The sequence below is a fragment of the Passer domesticus genome, chromosome Z, assembly GCF_036417665.1.
Source record: "Passer domesticus isolate bPasDom1 chromosome Z, bPasDom1.hap1, whole genome shotgun sequence".
In the NCBI taxonomy this organism is placed as follows: Eukaryota; Metazoa; Chordata; class Aves; order Passeriformes; family Passeridae; genus Passer; species Passer domesticus.
The window spans coordinates 47,035,025-47,059,102 of record NC_087512.1 but is presented as its reverse complement, the minus strand read 5'-3'; the positions used below and the strand labels follow the sequence as shown (position 1 = coordinate 47,059,102).

At 41.2% G+C, this 24,078-nt stretch overlaps 1 protein-coding gene across 1 annotated transcript in view; it reads left to right on the top strand.

Moving 5' to 3' along the window:
• The window catches only part of CPLX1 (complexin 1), a 107,776-nt gene that overhangs the window by 285 nt on the left and 83,413 nt on the right, over nucleotides 1-24,078 (top strand). Inside the window, exon 2 of the mRNA XM_064402670.1 lies at nucleotides 735-837. Coding sequence (XP_064258740.1) covers nucleotides 807-837 — 31 coding nt within the window. The 5' untranslated portion in view covers nucleotides 735-806. The remainder of the gene's footprint in view (nucleotides 1-734; nucleotides 838-24,078) is intronic.

Below are 24,078 nucleotides of genomic sequence, written 5' to 3'. Positions count from 1 at the left end.
CGGGCGCACAGAGACGGGGACAGCTCTTGTCCCTCCAGGGGCTGGCACGGCTGTGACCCGGTGCCCAAGTCGGGCGGGGGGTGGGATGTTGCAGCCGGAGCTGTGCTGCACCTGGGGCCGGCCGGTTTCAACCTTGAGCCGTCCCGGCTCACCCTGAGGAGGTGCAGCCCTCGCTGGCATTGCGCTGGGGGCTTTCCGAGGGGCTCCGGTGGGGACTTTCCATCCCGCCTCCCGGACTGCATCCGCATCCTCATCGCCCAGCATCCCCCGCTTGTTCTCTCGGGCACTTGCAGAGCGCTTCACCTTCAAATGCCCCCTCGGCGGTCCCGGGCGGACTTGCCACCTCGGAGCAAACCCTCTGAAAACCGAGAGGGCGAGAAGCAGGCGGGGAAACGAGAAAGTTCAAAGGTTTAACTCCTTCCTGCCCGTCTGCAGGAAACAAGCCATGAAAGGGGACCGCATTGCTCCTCCGCACTTGCTCCCGGGCACTTGCCCAGTCTGGGGGAGCCGCCGTGCACCCCTGACCCCCCACCCGCTGACCGCTCGCCAACATGCAGCCCTGCTCCTCGGGTACCCTGTCATGCAAAGCCGGGTCTGAAAGGATGGAGGGCTGGAAACTTGTCTGCACTCAGACAAAGGGAGGAAAGCTGTGGGGAGAGAGCTGAGGAAAATCAGGCATTAGCCTTTTCTTCTCCTAGAGACACTATTCCTGTTTTGATTGTGCCTCTTTGCAGGCTGCCTTCCAAGGATTCCCAGTCTCTGTGCATGTGAGGTGTGAAGGTGGGCAGGACCCCAAGCAGCAAATCATGGATTTTGTTATGAAACAAGCTCTAGGAGGTAAGTGTGATTGGCAAAGAAGGGGCCTTGAATCCCTCCTATCCCTCCCCTTTGCACCCAGAAAGAGAGGGGATGGTCTGCTATGGTAGGGTCTGCACCTAGAATAGCTTATTGAGGACTTGGAAGAGTATGCCTGTCTCTGTTTCATGATCCTGGAGTGGAGTGTTTGGAGAGTCTGAGCAGGAGAGGGCAGCAACAAGCAAAGACCAAAGCCCAATGTCAGAGAAGAGACCTCCCATACAGGGTGTGCTGGCCCTGGGTCATGCCTAATTGGCACCCTACCACCTGGATGCATATCCTGCTGTGAAGTGTGCCAGTCTTGATTTGCTTCATGCCATGTCACTGAGGCAGGTATTATAAAGGACAAAGACTAGTTTAGGCAGACTAAGCCCAAAGAGTGACACTTTGTCTATGTGTGTAAGCCTTCTTTCTTCTTTGCCCCAAATACTGGCTAAATCCTGAATAAAAAATGCCCAGTGCAGAAGTTTCTGTCTCTGATATTTTGAGAGTTATTTTAGTAAGAACACTGCCACAATGAGGAGGGAAATGATAATAAAGTATTCCTACACACTTTGCCTGGATTTAAGGCAAATCTTCTATGGGTTTCTGTATATTAGCTTATGTGTGTGAGGAATTGTTGTAACCTAATGGTGTAAAACAGAAAAAGTAGGGATGTGTGTAGGAGAAATTGAAAACACTGAACAAGTATTTGGGAATGAGGTTCCTTTATTCTGCCACAGTTACTTTCTAGGCTGCTTGAATTGGACATTAGGTCTAAGCAATGGTCTAAGCATCACTGAGGTGATGCGGGATACTGTTGGGAACTCAAGTATCAGCCTCAGAGAAAGGTGGTCATTCTCTCTTGTATTCTATTGCATTTGTGCATTTTTCATTATTTTTTCTTTGAAGAAACTGTAGAATCATGGGGCTGTGTAAATGTTTAATGGGTAGTGATATTGATGTCATATACAACTTCAACATTTACTGCAGGACTCTATCCCATGGCATGAAATAATGTTTTCATTTCTGAAAGTGGTGGGTGTTTTTCACCAGAGGAGTGAAATTTTCACAGTTAAGAACAGAGGAAGCAACCAAAGTTTTAGTTGGGGTATTTTGAATAGGGAAATCAAACTAGAGAAGAAAGGGACTGATTTGTTTGCACAAAGTAGCGAGGTAAGAAGACATCTACGTGAGAAGGTAGCGGTTTGTGTGGTAGCAGTGCTATGTTTCATTTCACTCTTCAGTGCCTGTTTTGAAGGAGAATTAGTGTTAAGATGTGCAGGCTTTGCACTGTTTGCTGTAGTGCAAGGTTGCTTGCACAGAATTGAACTAATATACCTGCAAACTGGAGATACAGCCACTACAGCTGGAGATCCATGAATCCAGTAAAGGGAAATAACTGCTTACAGACTGCAGTTAAAGGTGGGGGGAGGAGGACTGCAGCAAAGCAATAACATCTACGATGGCTGCTTTTTTCTGCACCTTGGTGACTTAACATGAGTTGGAAGCAGTGTCTGCCTGTGCTTAACAGCATTCACCCTGGGCAGACCTTCATTCTAACAAGATGTTGTATGCCAAGGTCAGGATTTGTATGATAATAGGACTTTCTGGGAAGGTAAATTCAAAAAGCATCTTTTCGTGAAGTCTGAGCTCCTGATGTCTGTCGAGATGCTGTCCAGGGCACCAGCTCTTCTGCCAGATGACTTAATGTGTCTGGAACTTACCCACTCACTCAATAAAGGAGAAGTCTCTGCAGAGTGGTAAAATCCAGGAAATGCTAATTCATTAAGCAGAGTCCTATTTTTAAATTACAAATAATTTCAACAAGATAAAACAAGATCTCCCAGTGCAAATATAATACAGAAAATAAAGCTGGTTTTGGACACTGGTTTCTCCCTGGAGTTAAAGCCCAAGCTGATGCAAATCATCCAAGCTCGCCAGACTGGCACAGCAAACCAAGGACTAAAGGTTATAGTAAGGTTATAGTTTGCTTCCTTAGTTTTGGGGCCAGAACACTTTCTGTCTGCCAGTTCTGATATCCAAAGGGAGATTTACTTAAGAGTTGGACTCAATGATCCTTCTGGATCCCTTCCAACTCAAAATAATCTGTGAATTGTGTCCACAAAGATGGTCAAACTGAGCAGAGCACCAATCCTCTAGCTGACAGGCTTGCTTTAGGTAGGGTACATGGTCTGATGTGCTAGTGACCATTTTTATTATCCTCACTTTCTGGGAGGTCTTTGGGTGGATTTCATGGCTTTTTTGATTTTAGTTTAATATGGCTTTTCCCAGAGCACCTCTGAATTCAATGTTCTGTTTGATAGGATTTTTTGAATGGTGCTAAAGTTCTTATACCATTCTCATAATCTCTTATGGTATTCTTAGAAGAAAGGAAAAAATACTGCAATTTTTTCATTAAGGTCCCCTCTAATTTACAAAGAATCAGACCTCCTATAGATTCTGCTTACCGAACACCTACAGCTAAGGTAGCTTAACCCTTCAACTATCTCAGATGGTAAAAATTCACAAAGGCTGAGGGCCAGTTGGATGTCCTTGGCAGAGCATAATGGGTATGTCATTTTCATAAGTCATTTTTTCTTCCCAGTGTACAGCCGTAAAATGAAGCTTAGGCCAGAGCTTATGATAGCTGAGACCCTGGATTTGAAAACCTTTCTCTACTGTACAGGCCTAGGCAGGTCTCTGAACCATTGCAGGAGTTTGGAGCCAGGTTTTGTCATAGGGAGTGGTCAAATGTGGTACTGATAGAAAAACATCATTCTCCCGCCTCCTCACTCACCTTATTGAAGAAGATGCTCACTCCTGCTGTTCTCTAGCAGTAGGACTAACCTTAGCAGAATGCTTCTGTGGGAGTTTTGCCATTGCCTTTGAAGCAAACTTATGAGGATATTAGCCTTGTCTCTAATGGCACAGAATGATTAGATTTGCTTTTCCTTGGAGTTTTGTCCATAGGGGAAGAAGGACACAAGTAATTTTGAAAGATAGGTGAGCTAAGCTGGCAAGTTAGCAGCCAAGGAAAGGCAGTTATGTGGTGACAAGTTGCTTTGTTTGAAAGTTTGATTAGGCTATTTAGGTTTTGTGAAATCCGTTTGACAGGTTATTGCATTGCTGAAGTAGAATGTATCCTTTCCCTGGCTTGTTGTTAAAGAGGGTGTGCAGAAGTCTACTGTTCCTGTGCAGTGGAAGGTCATCCTCTGCTGTGCCAGCACTGGGATTTTGCTGCTGTGTTGGCAGTAGAGTTTCTGCCTGAAGGTTGACCAGCTTGAAAAGTGTCTTTTTAAATCCATGGCCTCTTCATGGCAAAATCCTTGACCCTTTCATTAGCAGTGGGGATTGTGGTCCAGGAAAAACAGTACAAAATAGTAGGTTATTTGGTTGATTTCTTTCTGTAGCTGTTTTTGGTTTTGTTTTTGTTTTTGTTTTTGTTTTTTTTTTTTTTTTTTTTGTTTGTTTGTTTTTGTTTTTTGTGCTTCTCAGAACTTTCAACATCCTATATGGAAGTCACTATTTATTGTCTGACAGTGACAGAAGCGGTGTAGAAGTAATGACGCTTATTAGCTGTGTGAAACAAGAAAAAAGTAGCAAGAGGTTAAAGGCTTAAAATTGCTGCTTCTTCTCCCACAGAAGTAACAGCAAGGGGATATTTTGTACCTCTGATCCTGCTGCCTCACAGACATTGACAGAGGTGTGTAGCCAGGGTGATTTGTCACTTTGCTGTTCCTGTGACAGTTCTTTAAATGAAGACAATCAGAATCATTTAATGACTATATTTTACAAGCCAGGTAAGAGCTGGGCTAATGTTATCAAAACCAATGTATATGATTTCCCAGGAGAGAGCAGGAACTGGAGGATCTGGAATGGGTCCTGAAGGAGTTTAGCTGTAATACTTTTCACTGTGCATTGCTTATTTCTTGCTAAGTTTGTGTGAAAGCAAATTGTGCATGAACACCTGACTCCCATGTTGTACTGCACTGTATCACTTCCTCTGTCACTGCTGGCCCGGACAAGTAGGGAAACTGGTTGGAAATAATGACAATGAACTTCATTAAGATCTTATGGGTGTCATTCTGTTACTGGATGATTTGAGGGCCATGGTCTGAGATATTTTCTTATGGAAAAGAAAAGAGAAAACCTATGGAAAGTGAGGAGAATTTACTGGAATGTTGGATTGTGGTGTGTTTGAAGAGAGAGATTTCCTACTGCAGAAAGCAACATTCTGCAGACCAGAATATTGTGAAATTGTGTTATACAGAACACAAAGTAGCTCTAAATATGATGCTGCAGAGAGCCCTTTTAATGTGCTACTTTTATTGCCACGAATGGGAGAAATTGCAAGAAGTGTATGGTAAAAGGTTGGAATGTCTGCCTTCAATATTGAATTCTTTTAATGTCAGCTTGTGGATAAATAATGCAAATCCTTTCACATGTAACTGCACATATGAATAGTACTGTCTAAATTTCTTCTTTGTGCTTCCAGCACTCATTGAATTCGTAGTGCAGTGCAACTGCACTAGGAGGAAGGGTACATCTGTGTTTCTGGATAGATATTCACTATGATAGATAATACAGGCATGGTTTAAAGATGCAGGTGTTAGAATGGCAGGTGCTGATCCACTGGCAGCAGTTTAGAGCAGGGACTTCTGCTTCACGTCTGCTTCTTCTGTCAAGAATCAGTGGACACTTGTTTTGGTTCAGAAGGATTCTTAAAATACTATAGGCACAAGACAAATGCAACCAGATTGCTGTCTGTAACATGCCAGCAGCGGGACACTGTCTACTTCATGTCCCTTACCAGAACTTTGTTTCAGGTGAGTATATCATGAAACAGTTCAGAGGGAGTCCCCTTGTTCTTGAAGACAGACAGAGATCCAAGCCCTCATGAAGATAATGGGATTTAAGTTGCTGTGTGACTTAAGCTCTGAAAGAGCAGCTCCTGTGCTAAGCTTACATTAGGGAAGATGTGAGGGTGTGTGAATGCCAGATAAGCCTGAATGAAAACCACACTAGTGTTTAACATCTTAGCAGTGACCTTCTGTATATTCTACTGCTGCATTTGCCTGACTTTAGTAGCTTGTGAAGTGAGGATGAAGTTCTTAATTTTTCCTGCAGAAGTCAGCAAGATGGAGTGCAGACAAAGGCAATACAGGCCTGTTCAGGGTGGAACACATTGTGAAATAAACACAGAGGTTTCTGTGCTCTCCTTCTCCAGCTTACTCTCTTGTTTCTCACATTTCCAGTTCTCTGCTGAGCCTCTGTGCTGCACTGGGACCTCATGCATCAACTAGACCGTGCTCCACTGCTTATGTTAATGCGTGAAGTTCTGGAGCAGGACAGAAACTGTAATGCAAAACTGCAAGTCCTAATGCTAACAAATAGTGCTGGTATTGACTTCTGGGATCTCTTTTGTCTGTAGTCCTTGAAACGTTTAATGCACGAGGTCTTTCATTTTGCAGACAGGTGCATCCAAATCACAAAGACTAGAGAATCTGGCCAGAGACATGAGATCTCAAGACCACTGTAGCATGTGATAGGTGTTGGGAGGCCACTTACTTTCATTCTCAGATAACTTCCACCTGTGTTGTGTGTAATTCTGGGCCCCACAAATTAAAAATATTTTAAAGGGCATCAGATACATCCAGAGGAGGGCAAAAAAGCTGGTGAAAGGGCTGGAATTAATGTCTTCTGAGGAGTGGCTAAGGACCTGGTTTTTCTGTTTTGGAGAAGAGGAGGCAGAGGGGTCACCTCATTGGTCTCTACAGCTTTTTGAAGAGAGGAAGTGGAGAGAGAGGTGCTGATCCCTTCTTCCTGGGATCCAGTGACAGGAGGCAGGAACCTGGGGTAGGTGGCATATCTGTTACATACATTTTCACAAGGAATGGTATTGCGAGTGTTTTTTTCCCTAATGTAAACTGGTGGCAAAGAGATTTTCTTTGAGATATTTGTTTAAGTTGCAAGATGTCTTCCAAGGAAGCAAATGGTTGCTGTTGAGATGATACCAGAGAAACAGCTACAGTGATGGTCAGCTGATTTATTGCATCCATGCTCCAAACCAGGAGATGAAAAACTGACCAGGTTCATTTTTCCTGTTCCTTTCTGGAGAAAGCTTCCTTTCATATTTGCTTGCCTCTGTTTGGCCTGTTGCTGTTAGAATCTCACAAAGCTTTCCCTTGTGTCTGCTGGGATCTTATGTTTGTCTTACTTGTAAGCAGGCACTGCGAGCAGTGTGCTTACTGAAGTGTCCTTGGAGGAAATGTGCAACCTTCAGCTGATTGTAGAGGTAGGCCACAAAGAGCTTAACTAAGATTTGTGCTGCAGGCCATCTGCTTCTCAAAAGCCTGCTTGGAGTGGAGTGACATGGATAACCAGGAATTTTTCTCTCCCAGAGAGGAAGAAATAACAAAATTTCACATATTTAAGTAGTTGGTCTAGGATTGATTCACGGCAGAAAAAAAAGATTCTCCTTGGCTTTTCTGTCCACTTTGAAGGAAGTCCTGCATGCTTTTGATTTTAAAATATGTTGCTATATAAGTGCATCTTTTTGACTTTTCTTTTTTTTTTTTCACCTTTCATAATAGAATCAAAGTGGTGGTTTCTTGCCAGCTGCATGGTTTTGGTGCAAATAGGATTTGTCAGTGCTGAAATTTTAGCCTGCACTGCATAGGAAATGCTATCTGCAGCAGTGGATTTGGAGCTGGGCAGGAGCCTAATGGATGATGCATTACAGTTATTGAGATCTTCCTGGTGAAATGGGATGCTCTAAATATAAGCTACTGGCTTGCCTTTGTGTTGGTTCTTAAGGAGAGGGAAGTTCAGGATGTAGTTCAACTGTTAGCCGTGGAGACATACTCACTCACTTGCTCATGCAAAAGCACAGACATTAGAGAAGACTGATGTATATGAAGGCTGATGTACATGGGAGGGCTTTCTTCTCTCACTAGAAGGGTAAGGTTTGAATTTGTAAAGCTGTGAAATCAAATCTATGAAGGCTACCTGAGTTTAGAAATCTTGCTGGATTGAAGTCAAGACTGTATGGTCTGTATTTGTCAGCACTGGAGTAAGTACAGCGCTCCAAAAGCTCTGAGTAACCTCTGCAAACACTCTCCACTAAGGGAAGAAAGGCATCCTGCCCTTACAGAAATGGGAATGTCTCTTTCATCCTGGGGCAAGCCCCCAAAGGCAACAGCACAGAAATCCACGCTGGCAACAAGATGGTATCACAGGAAATTACATGTGGCAGTTGAATGGAGATGAGAAGTCCTCCAGCAGTGTTTGAAATCTGCCAAATTGTTGAGAAAGTCTGGAAGAGGAGTGGCAATGAGCAGGGAAGGCTGTCAGAAAGAAAGGGACAGATCTCTAGTGTTTTGCCATTGGCTTGTCTCATGTCAGAGGGCTATGTGCAAAAGGCACGTTCTTCTGTTTCATGGCCAAAGTCCCCTCTCTGAACTTTATGTGATAGTGTTCAGACAAGAGAGGGAATAGACACTGGTGCTGAGACTCAGACACAAGTACAGGCTCTTGTGTTACCTAGGGTGAGAATTCGTAGTTTTTCAGGCCATTGGAGAGAGGATATGGTTCATGAAGTGGTAACTGGTATGTTAGCCCCTCAAAACTGCAGAGTTGCTATGCCGACTTCCAACAACTGTAAAGACCCTCAGCAGCACGCTGAAAGCTCTTTCAAATTGTCTCTGCTCCTCTTTCAGTGGTGGGGCAGAAAGTACTCTGCCTTAGCTTTGGATGCTCTTATTTGAGGTGAGGCTGCACCTCTGCACTGCCTTTGTATATTAATTCCATGTGCTGAAATAAAGTGCTTGATCAAGGCAACACAGCACCTTTAATATTTGCTAACTTACTGCTTTGAGCACTTTGCTGGTTGCCATCATACTTTCTCACATACAGTCTGATTGTGAGAGCTTGGAATAGTCAGTTATGTTTCTCTCAGGTTAGTTTTTGGGTCTGGAGTAGGTGTCTCAAGATGTAGAACATTGCTGAGAAGGCTGAAAATTTCAACCGATTGCTGAACACATGCTCATGTGGTTTGTTAAAGGGTAACAGCTGCAATTACAGACATGGCAAAGGCTACTAGTGATCTGTCACTGGTACAAATCACAGTGCATATTAGAAACAAAATACTTCAAACAAATTGTGTCTCTCTGCTGCAGACAAATTGACAACGACCCTATGCAATTTGAGGACTATTTTTTTTGTTCCCCTTTCTCCTGTATTTTTAAATGAGTTGTTTTTGAGTTGGGTGGATGCTGTCACTGCAGAAGTGCATTAATACAAAAAACAAATTTAATCTGCTGACTTTGTGCAGCGTTTTGCAATTTGAATTTGTCATTACCTACAAGAATGAATTTACTTAGTAGCTACTTACATTTTTGCATTGTGATTTGAGTCTCGTGGTTATTTGCAGTGATACTGACCTTGAAGGAATGTCAAACATAGAACAACATCAACATACATTTGGGATTCAAATGGCCGTGAATTACCTTCTGTGGAAAATAAGGGAAGAAACAAACAAACAAACAAACAAACAAAAAAAAAATCCAAGTAGGGAATGATGGAGCTGTTTTGATAACTTCAGTCTCCTGAGAAAATTAGAACAATGAAGGGGAGGCAGACAACAATTAAAGGAAAAAGGATGGGAAAGAAATGTGTGTCAATGCCTATGCTGACAAATAGTTGTGCCATGTCTCTGTGTCCCTGGATCTCTCTAATTTTTTTGTTTTTGCTGGTGAGCTCAGGCAAATTTGACCAGCAGAAAAGACATTTGAACCTTCTGTTGAAGGTAACTGAGTGTGAGATTGTTGTCTCAGTTGCTGGCCTTGTCTGTGGGAGAACCCTGGGTGTGCTTGGGAAGATCACTTGATCTCTGTGTTAAATGGTGTCTTTCCCAGTCTCCTTGCATAGAAAGCATTACAGGACACCATTATCCCAAGAAAACAACAGACTCAACTGGACACATGGTCAGCTCTGAACGCTGACCTTCCCTTCATGGGAAGTGAACATTGTTCTTCTGTCCTTCTATCACTCCTTCTGCTTCTTAGTGCTAGACAGAGCTGAACTTAATGGACTTGAAAATTTGTCCTTGACTTGATATTGGTAATGGAACTTGCTGTTTCTACTTCACTGCCGTGGTGTTACTGCATACAGTGTGAGACTTTCTGCACACTGCCTGAAGGGGCAGGAGCTGTGTGGGACTGCCTGGCCTCTGTACCAGTGCTGGTCCTAGGTGTGCCTGTTTCTTGAATTCTTTGAAAAAGCATATATTAATCAAAATCTTAATTTGCAAGACGACTTTGGAAAGGTTTTACTAAGGCTGTGTTGGTTTTTTTTCTAATAAAAAGATTTAAACACCTAAGTTTGTTTCTTTTTTTTTTTCTCAGCAATCAATAAAACAAGACATCTTGCAAACATGAAAGACTACATGAGACTAAGACCTCATGTCCAAACCAATGTATTTTCTAATCTCTGGCAGTTATTTACTTTATGTTGAAGTTAAGTTTATGCATGTTACTCTTCCTTGAGTCTGAGTGAAATGTTTTGCTCTTTGTGAATTAGAATTCTCTTTGTAATTTCCCTCAGATTTTAAAAAAATCCCAAACAGAATACAAGTAAGTAAAAAAATTGAAGAGAAGGAGAAAGTACTCAGAGATTTTGCAGATGTAGGTATATAGTTCCTCCTCTCCACAGTTGTAGCTGGGAATAAAAGTGATTGGAAGGATATTTAGAAAAAAGATCTTCATTTCATTAGAAACAGATGAGTATTTTAAATTTTTGATTTGTGTTTTTGTTTGTTTGTTTGAATTTTGTATACTTAAAAAAACCCCTTTTCTTGACAATTGTAACTTTCTCCTTTGTATTTTCCTTTAAATATCAGATGATTCTGTTCCATGTCACCCAGGCTGCAAAAGGACAAGATTAAAAGGTGCATGAAAGAAAATTTATAATTGCATGGAGATAGATTAAAGTGCTGAGGAAAAAGGTTAAGCAGGGACACCACTACTCTCTCTAAATACATGAGAGAGGTGAACACTGCAGTGAAGGAAGAACTACTTAACATGAGGGACAATATTGGTAAAAGGATAATGTGAATAAATTGGCCATGAGCATCCCTGAGTCAGTAATTATTGTCGCTTGACTTGTGGGAGGGAAGAGAGGTGCTCTCTCTGGGGAATCCTGCTGCTGCAGCAAGAAGGAAGAAATGGAAGCTGAGTCTTGGGTGCATTTGAAATAATTGTACATGCTCAGAGAGGTAGGGCCCAATGAAGCAGAAAATAATTATTGGTCCTGAGTATCTCAATAGAGAGTTCATGTCTTTGAGTCTTCATTTGTAAGATTGTCCATAATAACAGAATTTACCTAAAATGTGGTTTAGTTTTTACCCTAAATTTTGATTTTTTTCCAATTTGTGATAACATCTAATGGTGTTAGAATGGAAACCTAGCTTAGTGGGAGCCAGCATTGTGTTCCTCTAGGTGAATTACAGAGCTGAGGTAAATTTTCCCTTTTCTGAAAACATTTTAGCCCCTTTGTGTTTTTATAAAAGAAGAGGTTAGCCAGCTATATTATGTCCATGCCCATGGATGATTTGAAATCAGCTTTTGGATTCAGATTGAAAGTACTTTTATTTCAAAGGACTTGGTGGATTTACAAATTAATTTCTAGAACAGATGGCTATACTGGATATCTTTCCAGCTGTGGTGTTTCAGCCCAGGTAAGAATTTTGAGTTTCATATTACAAGCATGGCTTGAAATTCCCTCCATGGTGACTTCTACCTGCAATTTACATGGAAACAGCTGTTTTCGATGCATTTTGTAATTTTTTGGTTTTATACTTCAGTTGAGACCAAAGTAATTTAAGAACTAGGTGTTTCTCTGGGATCTCTCCCTGGTTTTGAACAGTTGTCTGAAAATGAGGTGTTCCATCTTCCTCAGTACCAATATTTACTATTTTCCTGATTGTTAGACTCAGATATGCTCCATAGTTTGTTACCTGCTCTCTGCTATCTCAATATGCAAGATCCAGGCTCACATTACAGGATGACTTAGGTCATAAGTCACTCTTATCTAGGCAGCGATTTCAGAGGGTGCCTTGTGCTGGCCCAGCACTAGGAGAAAGATTCATGTTTTATATACACGACTGAATCTCTTGGGCTCAGATGTCTCTTGTGAGGCTCCTTCCCCATGGCTGATAACTTTTCAACCAAGTCTCCTTCAAACTGCCTGACTGTTTCAGGAGTGCCTACCCAACCAAAACCTTCAGCAAGAGCACGCAGGTGAGTGGTAGAAAACAGGTCACTGCCATTGCAAGATGTTGGCTTCTGGAAGAGGATGAATGTGCCATCCCATTCTTCTGATTGTGCATCTTATTATATTGCCAATGAACGTTGTGGGAAGCAGAGATCCCACATCTCTCTGAGCACCATGTCCAGGTGTCTAAAACATTTTTTGGTCATGTGGCTTGTCCCTGCTGAGGACTTGCCTCATGGCTGAGGTACTTGATTGGGGCTTCTGGTTTTGTGTTTTGAATGTCATCTGGTAGAACTTTTCAGGTGGTACTCCTGCCTGGTACTCAGCACCTCTCCTCCAAAACAGTTGCATGTGCTCCTGCTATGCTGGCAGATGCAATAACAGCAGCTTAGAATAGGTGGGTAAAATGCATCCTCTCGACTGCTACCACAAACAAGAATGTTCTGTTTCCACACAAGAAAGTGAAGTCAAAGTGCAAAGTTTTGACTTTCCTTCACATAGTGAATCCGCTTGCTGGTTTAAATGTAGAGTATGTCAGTTTCAATCCTGTTTTTACTCCAGTTGGCTGCCCTGAGTTAACAACACCCATTAATTTTTTCACTCTGTTATGGGCATCTTGTCTTATTATTAATTCTTATGTAGTTATTTGTCTGTTTTTTATTTAGGGATCACTTTAGTGTATATTTTGCTTTGTACTGTACAAGATCCTTCTATACTGGGTAATTTTCATGTGCTCAAAAAATCAGTTCTAACTAAAAGACAGTAGAACTAATCTAGCCCAACAGGGATGGTCTCTGGGTGGCCAGGGAAACTCAGCACTCGATTCTGCACAACAATGTCCTGGGCACTCACAGGCACTTCTTTAATACAGCAAAATGTAATTTAGAAATTTCAGCTATTTTTCTTGACAGAGATCTGTCAATCTACAGCAGCTGAAGACTAGCATTTTTATTAATTCCTTGCAGATGCAAATGAAATAATTGAAGGAGTCTTCTTCCTCTTAAAAACTCACAGAATTCCCATCAAAACCTCATAGCTTGGAATATTTCTTGTTTTCACACAGTCTGAAAAGGATAAGTCAGATCCATCACCTTCGTGTGCATGGAAGAGATATTTATGGCATTTTATTAGGGATGGTCTGGCTAACCTAGGGATGGTATTAGTTACATAAGATCTCAAACATACCTCAAGTGCAGCATGGATGCTGTGGAGTGAAGCAATTATCTATTTTGCTGTCTTCAGAACAGAGTGACCTAGATTCTCTCTTCTTTTTTTTCCTCTCTTTTTCTTTTTTTTTCCCTCCGTTTTTCCTCACAGGGTGGCCCACTTAGTTGATTAAACTGCAACTCAATTATAACTGGTTATGTTACAGTTGGGAATAAAGCAGATGTAAAGAGAGTGGAGCTGATAAAGTAATTTATTTTTTGCCTTACTAGTTAGTTGTAAATTATGATTAGGATTAAGTAACAAACATTTGGTTTAGTAGCTTTTGGGTGACAGATTTCATAGTAGCCTTGGCTGGCAGAATGGAATGCAAAAGTGATTCAATGAAAAGGTGTGCATTTAATTGCAAGATAAAAAAATGTTTGTAGTCTAGTTTGTAAAAGATTTGAAATAAGCTTTAAATCCAAAAGAAGTCCAAAGTCAGCAAATGCAAGGTCACGTGGTTGATATTTTGTTTGAAGTGAATACATGAAACACATTGACTCTTTTGCATTATTTATAACTTTCATGCAGTGCAAATTCTCTGATAAATCATTAGAGGCATTAGGAGGGTAAATAAGTCATCCAGGTAGGAGGAGCTCCCATCCTGCAATCTTTGGTAGTAAAATTGCCCTTTAAGTTAATGACAGCCAGGTAGCATGTGGTCCATGCTAAAAACACTATAGTTAATGAAAACTGACATTGGCTTAGTGTTGTGTAAATTTCTTCATCTCTTCTCTCCTCTCCCTTAAGGCACAGGGAACAAACCAAAAGCAAATCTGTTCAGTGCAGGACAGCCTGGAAAGCAAAATTCCTCTTCCCATAAAGTTTAAAGAGTGAAAGGATCCAGTAAGAACCCACACACCCTGAAAACATATAGAATCTATTACATTTTTAGGCAAATATCTCTGGGGAGATATCTGCAGCAGGGATGAAGTTGTGATTGGAACCCAGCATCAGATTTATGCAGGGACTCCAAGTGCCAGGAGGAGAGTACTTTCTGTCTCTTTGGGCTGGATGCTGAGCATGGCTTGTTGCTGTGTTATGGCATCACTGTTGCCACCTGCACATTCAAGCATGTGACTTAACCAGGTGGAAAAAAACCAGTGGGAATTCTCCTGGTACTTCTGTCTCTGACAGTGGGGAAAACTGATTCTGTAAATACATTTCTTGATGGCAGGGCAGGGGAAGCCAACCCATTCCTCTTCTGAAAATCCCATTACCCAATTTAAGCTGCAGTGTCTTGCTGCTCACTTACCACTTCAGTTTTTGAAAGCCATCTCAGAGCTGGAGAGTTTGGTCTCTGCAGTGTGAGTTAGCTGCTGTCCTTATCTGCCTGGCTTCCCATTTGGCTTCAGCAAAACAGGAAAGCAGTGCCCATCTATGGCAAAATCTTCCTTTCATATCTTGGACTATAAGAACTTTCTCAGGGAAAGAACAGCTGATGGACAAGGGCCTTCGTAAATCCTCCTTCTTGCATTTGTGCTGAACAAAATTCCTTGTTCCTATCAGGAAGGAATGGGCTGGTAAGGAAGCAGTATGGAGATGTTCTGGGAGACAGTGTACAAGGCTGATAACTCAGTTCATTAGTTATCACAAAGGCCAGATCTGCTCCAAGTACAGTTCACTTGGAGCAAAAGAGAAAGATCACACTGCTCCATCTTCAAATATTTTATATGAATAAAGTGCTATTTGTCTTTGTAGGGAATTTTTTGTCTGTTGAGAAGGATTAATCAGAGATACCATAGAATATATATATAATTTGAAGACCTTGAAGGTTCTAGAAGGCCTTGGCTTAAAGATGGCTCACATTATGGGGAAGGCCATACTTAATTTCATATGGTGTGAGTGCCATTTGAAATGTGAAAGTATCTGAGACACACACATGATTTCATATTCTTTTCTTTGCCTCTTCTTAACCGTGTTTTCATAACAACTTTAATGGTTAATTTTCTTTCGTCTCAATAGCTCGCAGGCACAGACATGGACTCTGTCTTCTCTTTCAGTCTCCTTTTTTTTCCTCATGCCAAGAATCCTCATGTCAGAATGTTATCTCTTTGATTTACTTTTCTGCTAAGATAGCACTACAACCGCTTAACGGGAGAGCTTAGGAACTGTCTCTTGAGATGCGTCCACCAGGATCAGACTATCCTCATCTAAAATGTGGTGCCTAACAGGAGGATCTGATTGGCATCACTTGTCTCAGCTTCAGCACTGCTGCAGTGTCTTGAAGGGACAAATGGACAAAGGGGATTTTGTTTGTTTAGTCATGCCCGGGATCAAGAATGCTTTACATATTCCATATAAGATGAGCATGCCTTAGACCTCATAATGCTTTCTTTCCTGTTTTCCTCACCGCACAAACTCCAATCTAGCTTCTCTCTGAAGGCACCGGGTGGTTCATGTCCATGCTATCACCCTGCACAGAGCCGTAATCACCCCTTGTCTACCTTCATGGCACTGTTGGGCATCCCTTTCTCATGTTCTCCTTATGAGCAGACACCCTTTAATGGTGCAGCTGGTGGGTGGTAACAGCATGAACCTACTGATATTTTGCTGATGCTGTTTGTTGCAGCTAGAGCTTCTGTCTGTGCTTCATAGAAATTCTGGGGATTATTCTTACCAGTCTTCTGTCAGGACCATCACAATGATGGAAGGAAGGGAGTGAAACAATAATTCTGGTTTGAGGGCTCGGATCTCTACTTACCCACCAATAAACCCATTACCCTTTTTTGGACTGCTACAACATTTTTCCTGCAAGCATGTGTCTAGATTCTGATGCTTGCCACTATTTAGACCCAGGTGTTTGCTGAGCCCAGCAGTGAGGACAGAGACGGAGAAATGATAGCCACGAATTTGCACAGCTCACAGATTACAGGGCTAATATTCACATGGTGCTGCTGAAAGAACTTTTGTAACTACCAGTGGAGCATTTGTGTAGGGGTTAATGTGCCATGGTTATATCACTGACAGTCTCTGAGTAGTTAAATTCAGTTCAGGGCTCAAGCGCAGAAACCTAAGGTTCCCCATGTTCTGTAAAATGCTCCCTGTTCATGTTTGCTAACCTTTTAATTAGAGAACGAAATAGAGAAAGTCATAAGAGGTAACTGTCTTGAAATGCAAAATGCTCAGTAGAGCTTTATTTTAACAAGGTTCCTATTCCCAGTCTCTTTAACTACAAAGCCCTTATAAGGGAGTCAGCTCATGAATCAGTCTTCATTAAGACGTGTATTAAAACTGGCAGTAATTGCCCTCTAAAAAAAACCAAACTAGTTGTGTTGGGTAGAACATGATTTGCTGGGATTTTTTTCTTCTCATTTAAATCTGGTTCCATGCCCTCAAAAACAAAACAAGCAATGTACCTGGGATAGTGAGAAGAGAGAAGAGTAGTGTCACAGTTTGTCAGCTCCTTGGAGAAGCTGGCCTGACCTTGCTGCCTTGTTGCTTAAGGATAGAGAGCAAAATGCTTGTAACTAGCTACTCAGAAGCCTGGCTGACTTTAGCTGACTCTGGTCACAAGCACATGCTAGTATGATAAATGAGACAGATTGTCTATCTACAGATTTTTCTCTTATTTTCTGGCCCATAGGGTAATTTTTCACAGGTGATATGGGAAGTCCTGTCTGTTTTCCAGAATATTCTGGGCCTCTGGAGGATATTGAGGAACAGAAGGTGTGAGCCAACAGCTTTCTTCTCTCTTCCCATGATCACCTCAGCCCACTATCAGAAGCAGAGCTACTTCTTTAGCTCTCGTTCCTGACATGTGTTGACCTCTGGTCTTGGATGGTAGTCAATTGTTAGACATTTTTTCAAGGCTGCCATTGTATTTTCAACAGGCCTCTAGGTTATGAGAAGCTCAGTGTTGTTTATGCCAAAGGGCAGGATGTGTGTGTGTGAACCCAACACTAGTTTCTTCTGAGATTGTGCCTATAGCAACAAACGTGTGAGAGGAAACCAGCTGGACTGGCAGTGGTGCTGCCACTGTTTTTTGGGTCAGGGTCTTTAGTATTCCAGTTCAGTGTCACAGCACAAGTAGGCTGGACTTAGCTGTCATGGTCTATCTGAAAAAATTGTTCCCCTGCTGTGTGATCTGTGCTGGTGAGCATAAACACAGATACATGGCTATACTACATACCAGTTAAGCCACACAATATCAAAGGATGCAGAGACTTGGACTCATTTTGGTGAAAGGATGTATTTGTCATGAAAAGCTATTTTTTATCTCAACTTCAGTTAGATTAACTTGTCTGTGTAATATTCCAGCTGAAGGTCTTGACCAAGTTCATTACAGAACTCAAATGGATAGATGAGTTTGATATCAGAAAGTAACATGTATCATTTTAACTAGAGACTAGTATTTTATTATTTAACATCTAAAAAGTGTGTCTTCCCTAAGCACATCTCTGGGGAACATTTACAGATTCTTCCTATAAATAAGCATGTGTTCCTTCTCTGACCCAATAGGTGATAATGTAGTGATTAAAAGGTGGTAATTCTTTGCTAGAGAAGGATGAAATACAGCATTGGCATATATTCTGGCTACTAATAAAAAGAGCAAGGTAAAGGTTATAAGGTCATTAAAGCATTTCCAGCAGAACACAATGGTTCAGAAGAGTGGGAGGATTTTCTGCCTGATATACTCACACTATGTCAGGATGAGGAAGAGCTGTATTTAGTAGCTCTGTTCTTTAAACTCCAGTATAGTTATTTCCTGGCACACTGCATTGATCTTCCTCTCATCATGATCTGGTAGTAATTGTAGGGGCAGGGAAAAATGTAATCTCATGTATTCCATGCCTTAGTTGTGACAGTAATTTAGATATCTGCTCTCACCTTTTCAGCAAAACTGCCAGTGATGTCCTTGCAGGAAGTGTTCATGTACTTGTGCACTCTTTTAGTAGCTACTGCTGGTTTTGCACTTTGTCTGTTTTGTTCCATTCTTTGAGAAGACTTATAATGCTAATTTTGCTCTGTGTGGCAGCCCTTTTTTGCTTGCCTTCATCCAGATACAGAACTGTGGAAAGGCCATTGTTCTTGAAAGCTGTTCTGTTTTTTTCCCTGGTAATGCAAAGTATTCTGTCTCCTAACAAACTTTGCATCTGTTGCTTTGTTACATCACCTTGTTTGCACTTCACAATGGGATAAGTGTCCATGTTGTCATTCAAACCATTAATTAAAATGAAGGATAAATCTTGCAGAATATTCTACCAGCAGCACATTCTTCCAACCTGACAGCAAATCAATTGTGCATCAGCTTCCATACTTGACAAATGTAAGTGTTTTCCAGAAGCCTTTTTGTGGTAGCTTCTACAAACATACTGATGGCTACAGCTACTACTGTTAACTGGGAAATTTTGAGGTTCCCTCAAAGAAACAATATTTACTGACCTTTTACGGAACTTGTGATTGGCAATGGCTTCCCTTAAGGTGGTAGGAGAGAGCATCAGCAGTGTTTCTTTACCATACCTGCTGGATATCCATGTTAGCTGAGATTGCTCTTATCAGGATTGTCTTCCTGGCAGAAGGTAGACAGGTCACAACTACAGACCCAATTAACCTTGGCGTGGAATGTTTGCAAAAAGAAGAAGAAGGTCTGTAGTTGCTTTCAAATCTCCTAAACAGCAGTCAGCTTTATTGGTTCATTGCAATGGTTTACTCTTTTTGTTTCTTTGCTTGCTCCTGTGAAAGTTTGGTAGGGCAGTGGAATTAGGAAAGGTGCTATGGAGCTAAGGAAGGTTTAGAGTAGTGTGAGGATGTATCCTGGCAACAGAATATGGTGTCTGACAGATCTCATTATCTGCCTCAGAGCTGGTGGTATCCTTGAACTGAGACAAGCTCCTAATCTTCTAGATTTTAGATAGGAATGCTAGCAAAGGATCTATGAGATTTGTGATGGAAAGAAGACATAACACCAATAACCAAGTTGTTATTGGTGTTATGTCTTCTAAAGTATTGGATTCTTTATAAGTGCAAAGAACAAGTTATTGCTTATTAGCAGTGTGCTATTACCTCTCCATGTACTCCAGTCTGCTTTGCAGTTTGATGGCTGTTGGTCTTTTTTGGAAAAAACTAAAGCCTTCTATGAGTATGGGGGTCCTCTCAAAGGAGTACTTTGTTCCTATCAGAGCAGGAAGCATGTGACCCTTAATTCACTATGCAAGAGGCAGTTTGCATGGTGATATGTATTTCAGGGATGTTGCTTTGTATTCTGTTTGAAAGGAAGACACAACTAGCATGAGCCGTTTTTATGTGCTGTGGCTTCCTTGTCAGAATCAACAGGAGGCTGGTCTTTAAAAAAGAGCTAACATAGTGAAGATGAGAGGTGAGGATATGGGGGAAAGTAGCTGAGATTGCCATGTTCACAGGAAGAGAAGTAGGATTTGCAGCAGCTGAAAAAAACAGTACAGTGGCATGTGCTGGGAGTAGGTCCCTTAAGTAATTGCCTGAAGCTGCTGTGAATAAAATCTGCTGTCCTTCTTTCTGACTATCCATGCACTTTTCTTGAACAGGAGTAACTGGCACAACCTTACAACTGACACATGAATTTTGGACATACTTACCAGTCAAAAAACACTTCAAGTTTCCCACCTGAAGAGGCAGACAATTCTTCTTAATTCTGTCTTCCATTCTGTAAGGAGAAAAATCCAAATGCATGGTGGTCTTCAGGTGTGCCAATTTAGGACCATATTTGAGATTTCTTCTAGCAACACTGACATTTAATCATTGTTTCATGCCAGCTATTAGGAGGAGGTCTGATTTCCCAGTGATTGTGGCCAATGTAGTAGCCCCTTGTGGGTAGGTTGCCTGCATGGTGGTGGGAAGAGTTGTTTTTGCACTGGAAAGCAGTGTACTTAGTTCTCAAACCAAGATAACCCGGTCTGTTCTTTTTAAATTTTGTAACTGGAAATTCCTTGGTGGTGTTTGCAAAAGGAAGAAACACAGTGGAAGTGACTCAAGAATTAATCAGATTGTCCCATTTGCAATTGAAGCATGACACTCAACAGAAAAGTTTTCCTCAAGAGCATTCAGATGTTTCTCTATTCTGGTTTTCTCTCTTTTTCATTATCTTTGAAACTGGGACTTTGTTTTAGTATCTAAGCAAAAACCATGTTTACAAAAAGTGCATAAAAATAGTGCTTATAAACATATTCTCCATCTCCCCCCATCTCTCAATCTCTAAGTCACTATCTGTTCACCTTGCCACAAACTTAAAAGGGATGGAAAAAATCATAAACTTTTAAACAGTTGCATTGATTATTGCCTTAACAGTATAAGGCTTCATCCAGTGTTAAAACATGACTTTTTCTACAGCTGAAAAATTTGGATGCTTAGCATAAGAAGATGTAGATCAATGGGATTGCTCTGATCCCAGCTAATGATTTGTGTCTTTAATCTCAAAAAGCTATAAATAATGGTTAGCAAAGTAAAAAGCATGAGCTGAAGTTAAGCATATGTGTTATTCCTTTACTAGGTTGGGGCTCTGTTGTTTTCTGTACATCGTGAGGAAACTTGTCGAGCCTTTATACTTGCTCCTTCTTTGTTGTCTTGGCCTAGACTGCAATCTCTGCATGACAGAAAACTGAAAATGTGTGCAGAGCTATTGACAGCTGGCCAGAGCATCAGTGAGAGCTATGACATTTTGAGGCTTCTAAGGAGATCCAGGCTACAGTCATCAGTTGATAACTTTATGTATAAGACAGTCCTTAGGCCTTGTTTTATGCAGCCACTGGCATTTATTCTTGGTAGCAGAAAACTTTGTTCACCCCTCATTTTAAACATTTGGTGTTTGGCCCATTTGAAGAGTGTGAAGACACATATTTTTCCAGCCATGCTTCTAGGTCATGTCCCATCTTTCTTTGTATCAGTTCTCCAGTATTGCTTCAGATGCAGCTGTGATTCTGGATTCTTTTGCATAGCAGATTTTAAATTGTGATAAGCAGCTGCTAGTTGGAATTGAGGCTTAGGGGCTCATTAGCTCACAGAGACACATATTTTCATTTGCATTTTGGGGGAGCTTATGATACCCTGTAATTACAGTGTCTGAAGGCTGTCCATCCTCCTGGAGCTGAGTAGCCACTGCTTTTCTGCTAATTTGATAAGTAGCAGCAAAATGAACCATTTGTTTAGAAAGCAGATAGATTTCTTACACTGTTGTCTGCCACAGGGGTGGTACCCTCTTAATCCCTCCTGCATGCACTGGAACACCTTTTTGGTATTAGCAATGGATCCTGCTTCTTTAGAACAGCCAGACAGTAAGTTATTTTCCAGAGGGTGGAAGGATATTTACTGTTTTTTCACAGAAAAGTGAATTAAAACTCAAAGGTAAATACCAATCCCTGAGATGTGAAGTGGGTGAATTTGCATCCTGACTAGAGCAATTCTCTTTATTAATAGAATTGTAACAGGTGATATATGACTGTGAGAGTATATTCAAACTAATATTGATTCAAAGCAATACACTAACAAGCTCTAATCCCCCCCTTGAGATAATAATTCTGCAGGAGCAGAATATTTTCCTTACCCAATAGGTGGTCCTGTGGGGTCCAGCATATTGACAGATTCCAGAAGTTATGATGGAGTCTTCCCCATAACATTTCTCATGGTTCCAACAATTTCTCTATTTTTGACTAATTTTTTTACTGCTACTTTATGTTTAGGTGGAGCTTGAGTGACTTTAGTCATACATCATAGTCAGTGAGCAGGGGTTGTACCTTGAGGGTGGGTACCTGAGATAACCTTGGGATAGGGACACTGATTCTGGTATCTATTTTCCTACCCTGTTTTGTGATGCTTGCTCTTTCACTGTGTCTTGATGTCCTGAGGAAGATAACTTTGATCTGATTGGGGTCGTGGGGGGCTTGAATCATCAGAGTTGGAAATCCTTTGTCAAGTTCTTAGAATCAGAATGTTTTGGATTTGAAGGGAGCCTCAAAGATTATCTATTTGCAATGTCTCTGCCCTCTACTAGATCAGGTTGTTTCAAGACCCTTCCAACCTGACTTTGAATACTTCTCATGGTGGAACACCCACAACTTCTCTTGTTAACCTGCTGTTATTACAAGATTACCCAAAGGAAGTACATGCATATGATCACTTTGTTTTATACTTATCATGTTTATACTGTGTGAGAGGTCTTACCTGTACAGCGCTGACCAATCCAATCCTAGGAGTGAGGCTAAGCAGTCATGGAAAAAGGTCTCTGCACAGGTGATCCGCATAATTGTATTTTTAAAATTTTATTTGAGGGAGGATTAAAGTATTGAAAGAGTTAGTATTTTGTTTGGGGTTTGTAGATGGTTATTCAATGTTCGTATTGGAAATTGTGGTTGGGGTTGTGTTAGGATTGGGTGTATGGTTGGTTTTAAGTTTTTTTTTTTTTGTGGTAGGGTTAGGGGTTATTTTGTATAGGTTTTAGGTTGTTTTTTATTTTAGTTGTATGATTTTGTGTGGTGGTTGTATTGGGGGGAGGGGATTTGGTGTTAAGATGTTAATAGTTGTGGTTTGGTTTTGTTTTGTTTAAGGCTTTTTTGTAGGTTTTTTTTGGCGTTTGGGGTCAACCAGGCATCCTCAGTGAGGGAGATGTCTTATAGAGAAGCTCCCCAGAGAAACTTGTCTTGGGCAGCTGTTCATACACACAGGTGAGCACAGGGCATAGCTCCCAGCTATGAATTTGAGAGAAGGCCCAACTCTCATGTGGAAACTTAGAGTACTGAAGAAGAAAATACATGTCAGCAGGCAGTGTCCACAATCTAGTTGGAAAGGATTAAAAATAATAAAGTGGCAGGTATTAAAAAAATACCAATATTTTTACTGATAACAAATGATCAGGAAGGTTATCCCAGGAAAGATATATACTTGGTCAAACACTGATTATTACAGTGAACCAGTCCCAAGTTTTATGCAACAAGGACACATGCCTGGAAACAGGTTTATTTTCTGAGGATGAGCTACAATTTTGACTTTCACTGTGCATGTAGGTTACCTGTCCTGCACTTCTTCTGACATATACCAAAATAGATTGCAGGTTTCTAATCACCAGGGCATATTCTCTATTGATATGACTTCGCAGAGATGCAGGCCAGTTCACAAAATGTAAGAACTCATCTTTTAAAGATACTTCTCAAAAGCAGCAGCTTCTATGTCCCCATTACGTGCACTTACTTATTGGTGATGCCAGCTAACTAATCTATGCGGGAAAAGAGTGCTGCAGTATACACATATCTGAAAACAATGAAAGATTGCAAATGGTGCAAATCTGCACAGTACTCTAGGTTAGAAATGTAAAGACAGAATAAATTACACAGGAATAGAATTTCTGCCTTGCAGTGAGTGGGAGCAATTTTTGGTATTTGGCATAGCAGGCCTATAGGAAAGCATTTGTTATAAATAGATGCAGGATGAACACAGAGGGGATCCTGATAGGAAGTGAAAAAGTGCTGAGCAAGAAAGATACCACCTTGTGGCACTCGGTGCTGCTCAGTAAGCAGTGGGATTGGGCTGGCTCATTGAAAACAGCACAGTTCCAATCATATAGGCTGAAATTCTTCACTTCAAATCCAGTTAGAATAAGCACTGGGTAGACAAATCTTAATACAGAAAATTCTGTTTCTGTGCCCTAGCTCCTGTTAATTCCTAGGAGCTACTTTGCACCTATGATCCCTGAAATTCCCTCAAAATTAAATTCCTATTGTACACCCTCATGCTGTAAGTTTAATCTTTCCTTTTGAACAGTGAGCACACCAGAACTATGTGCAGTCTGTTTCACTA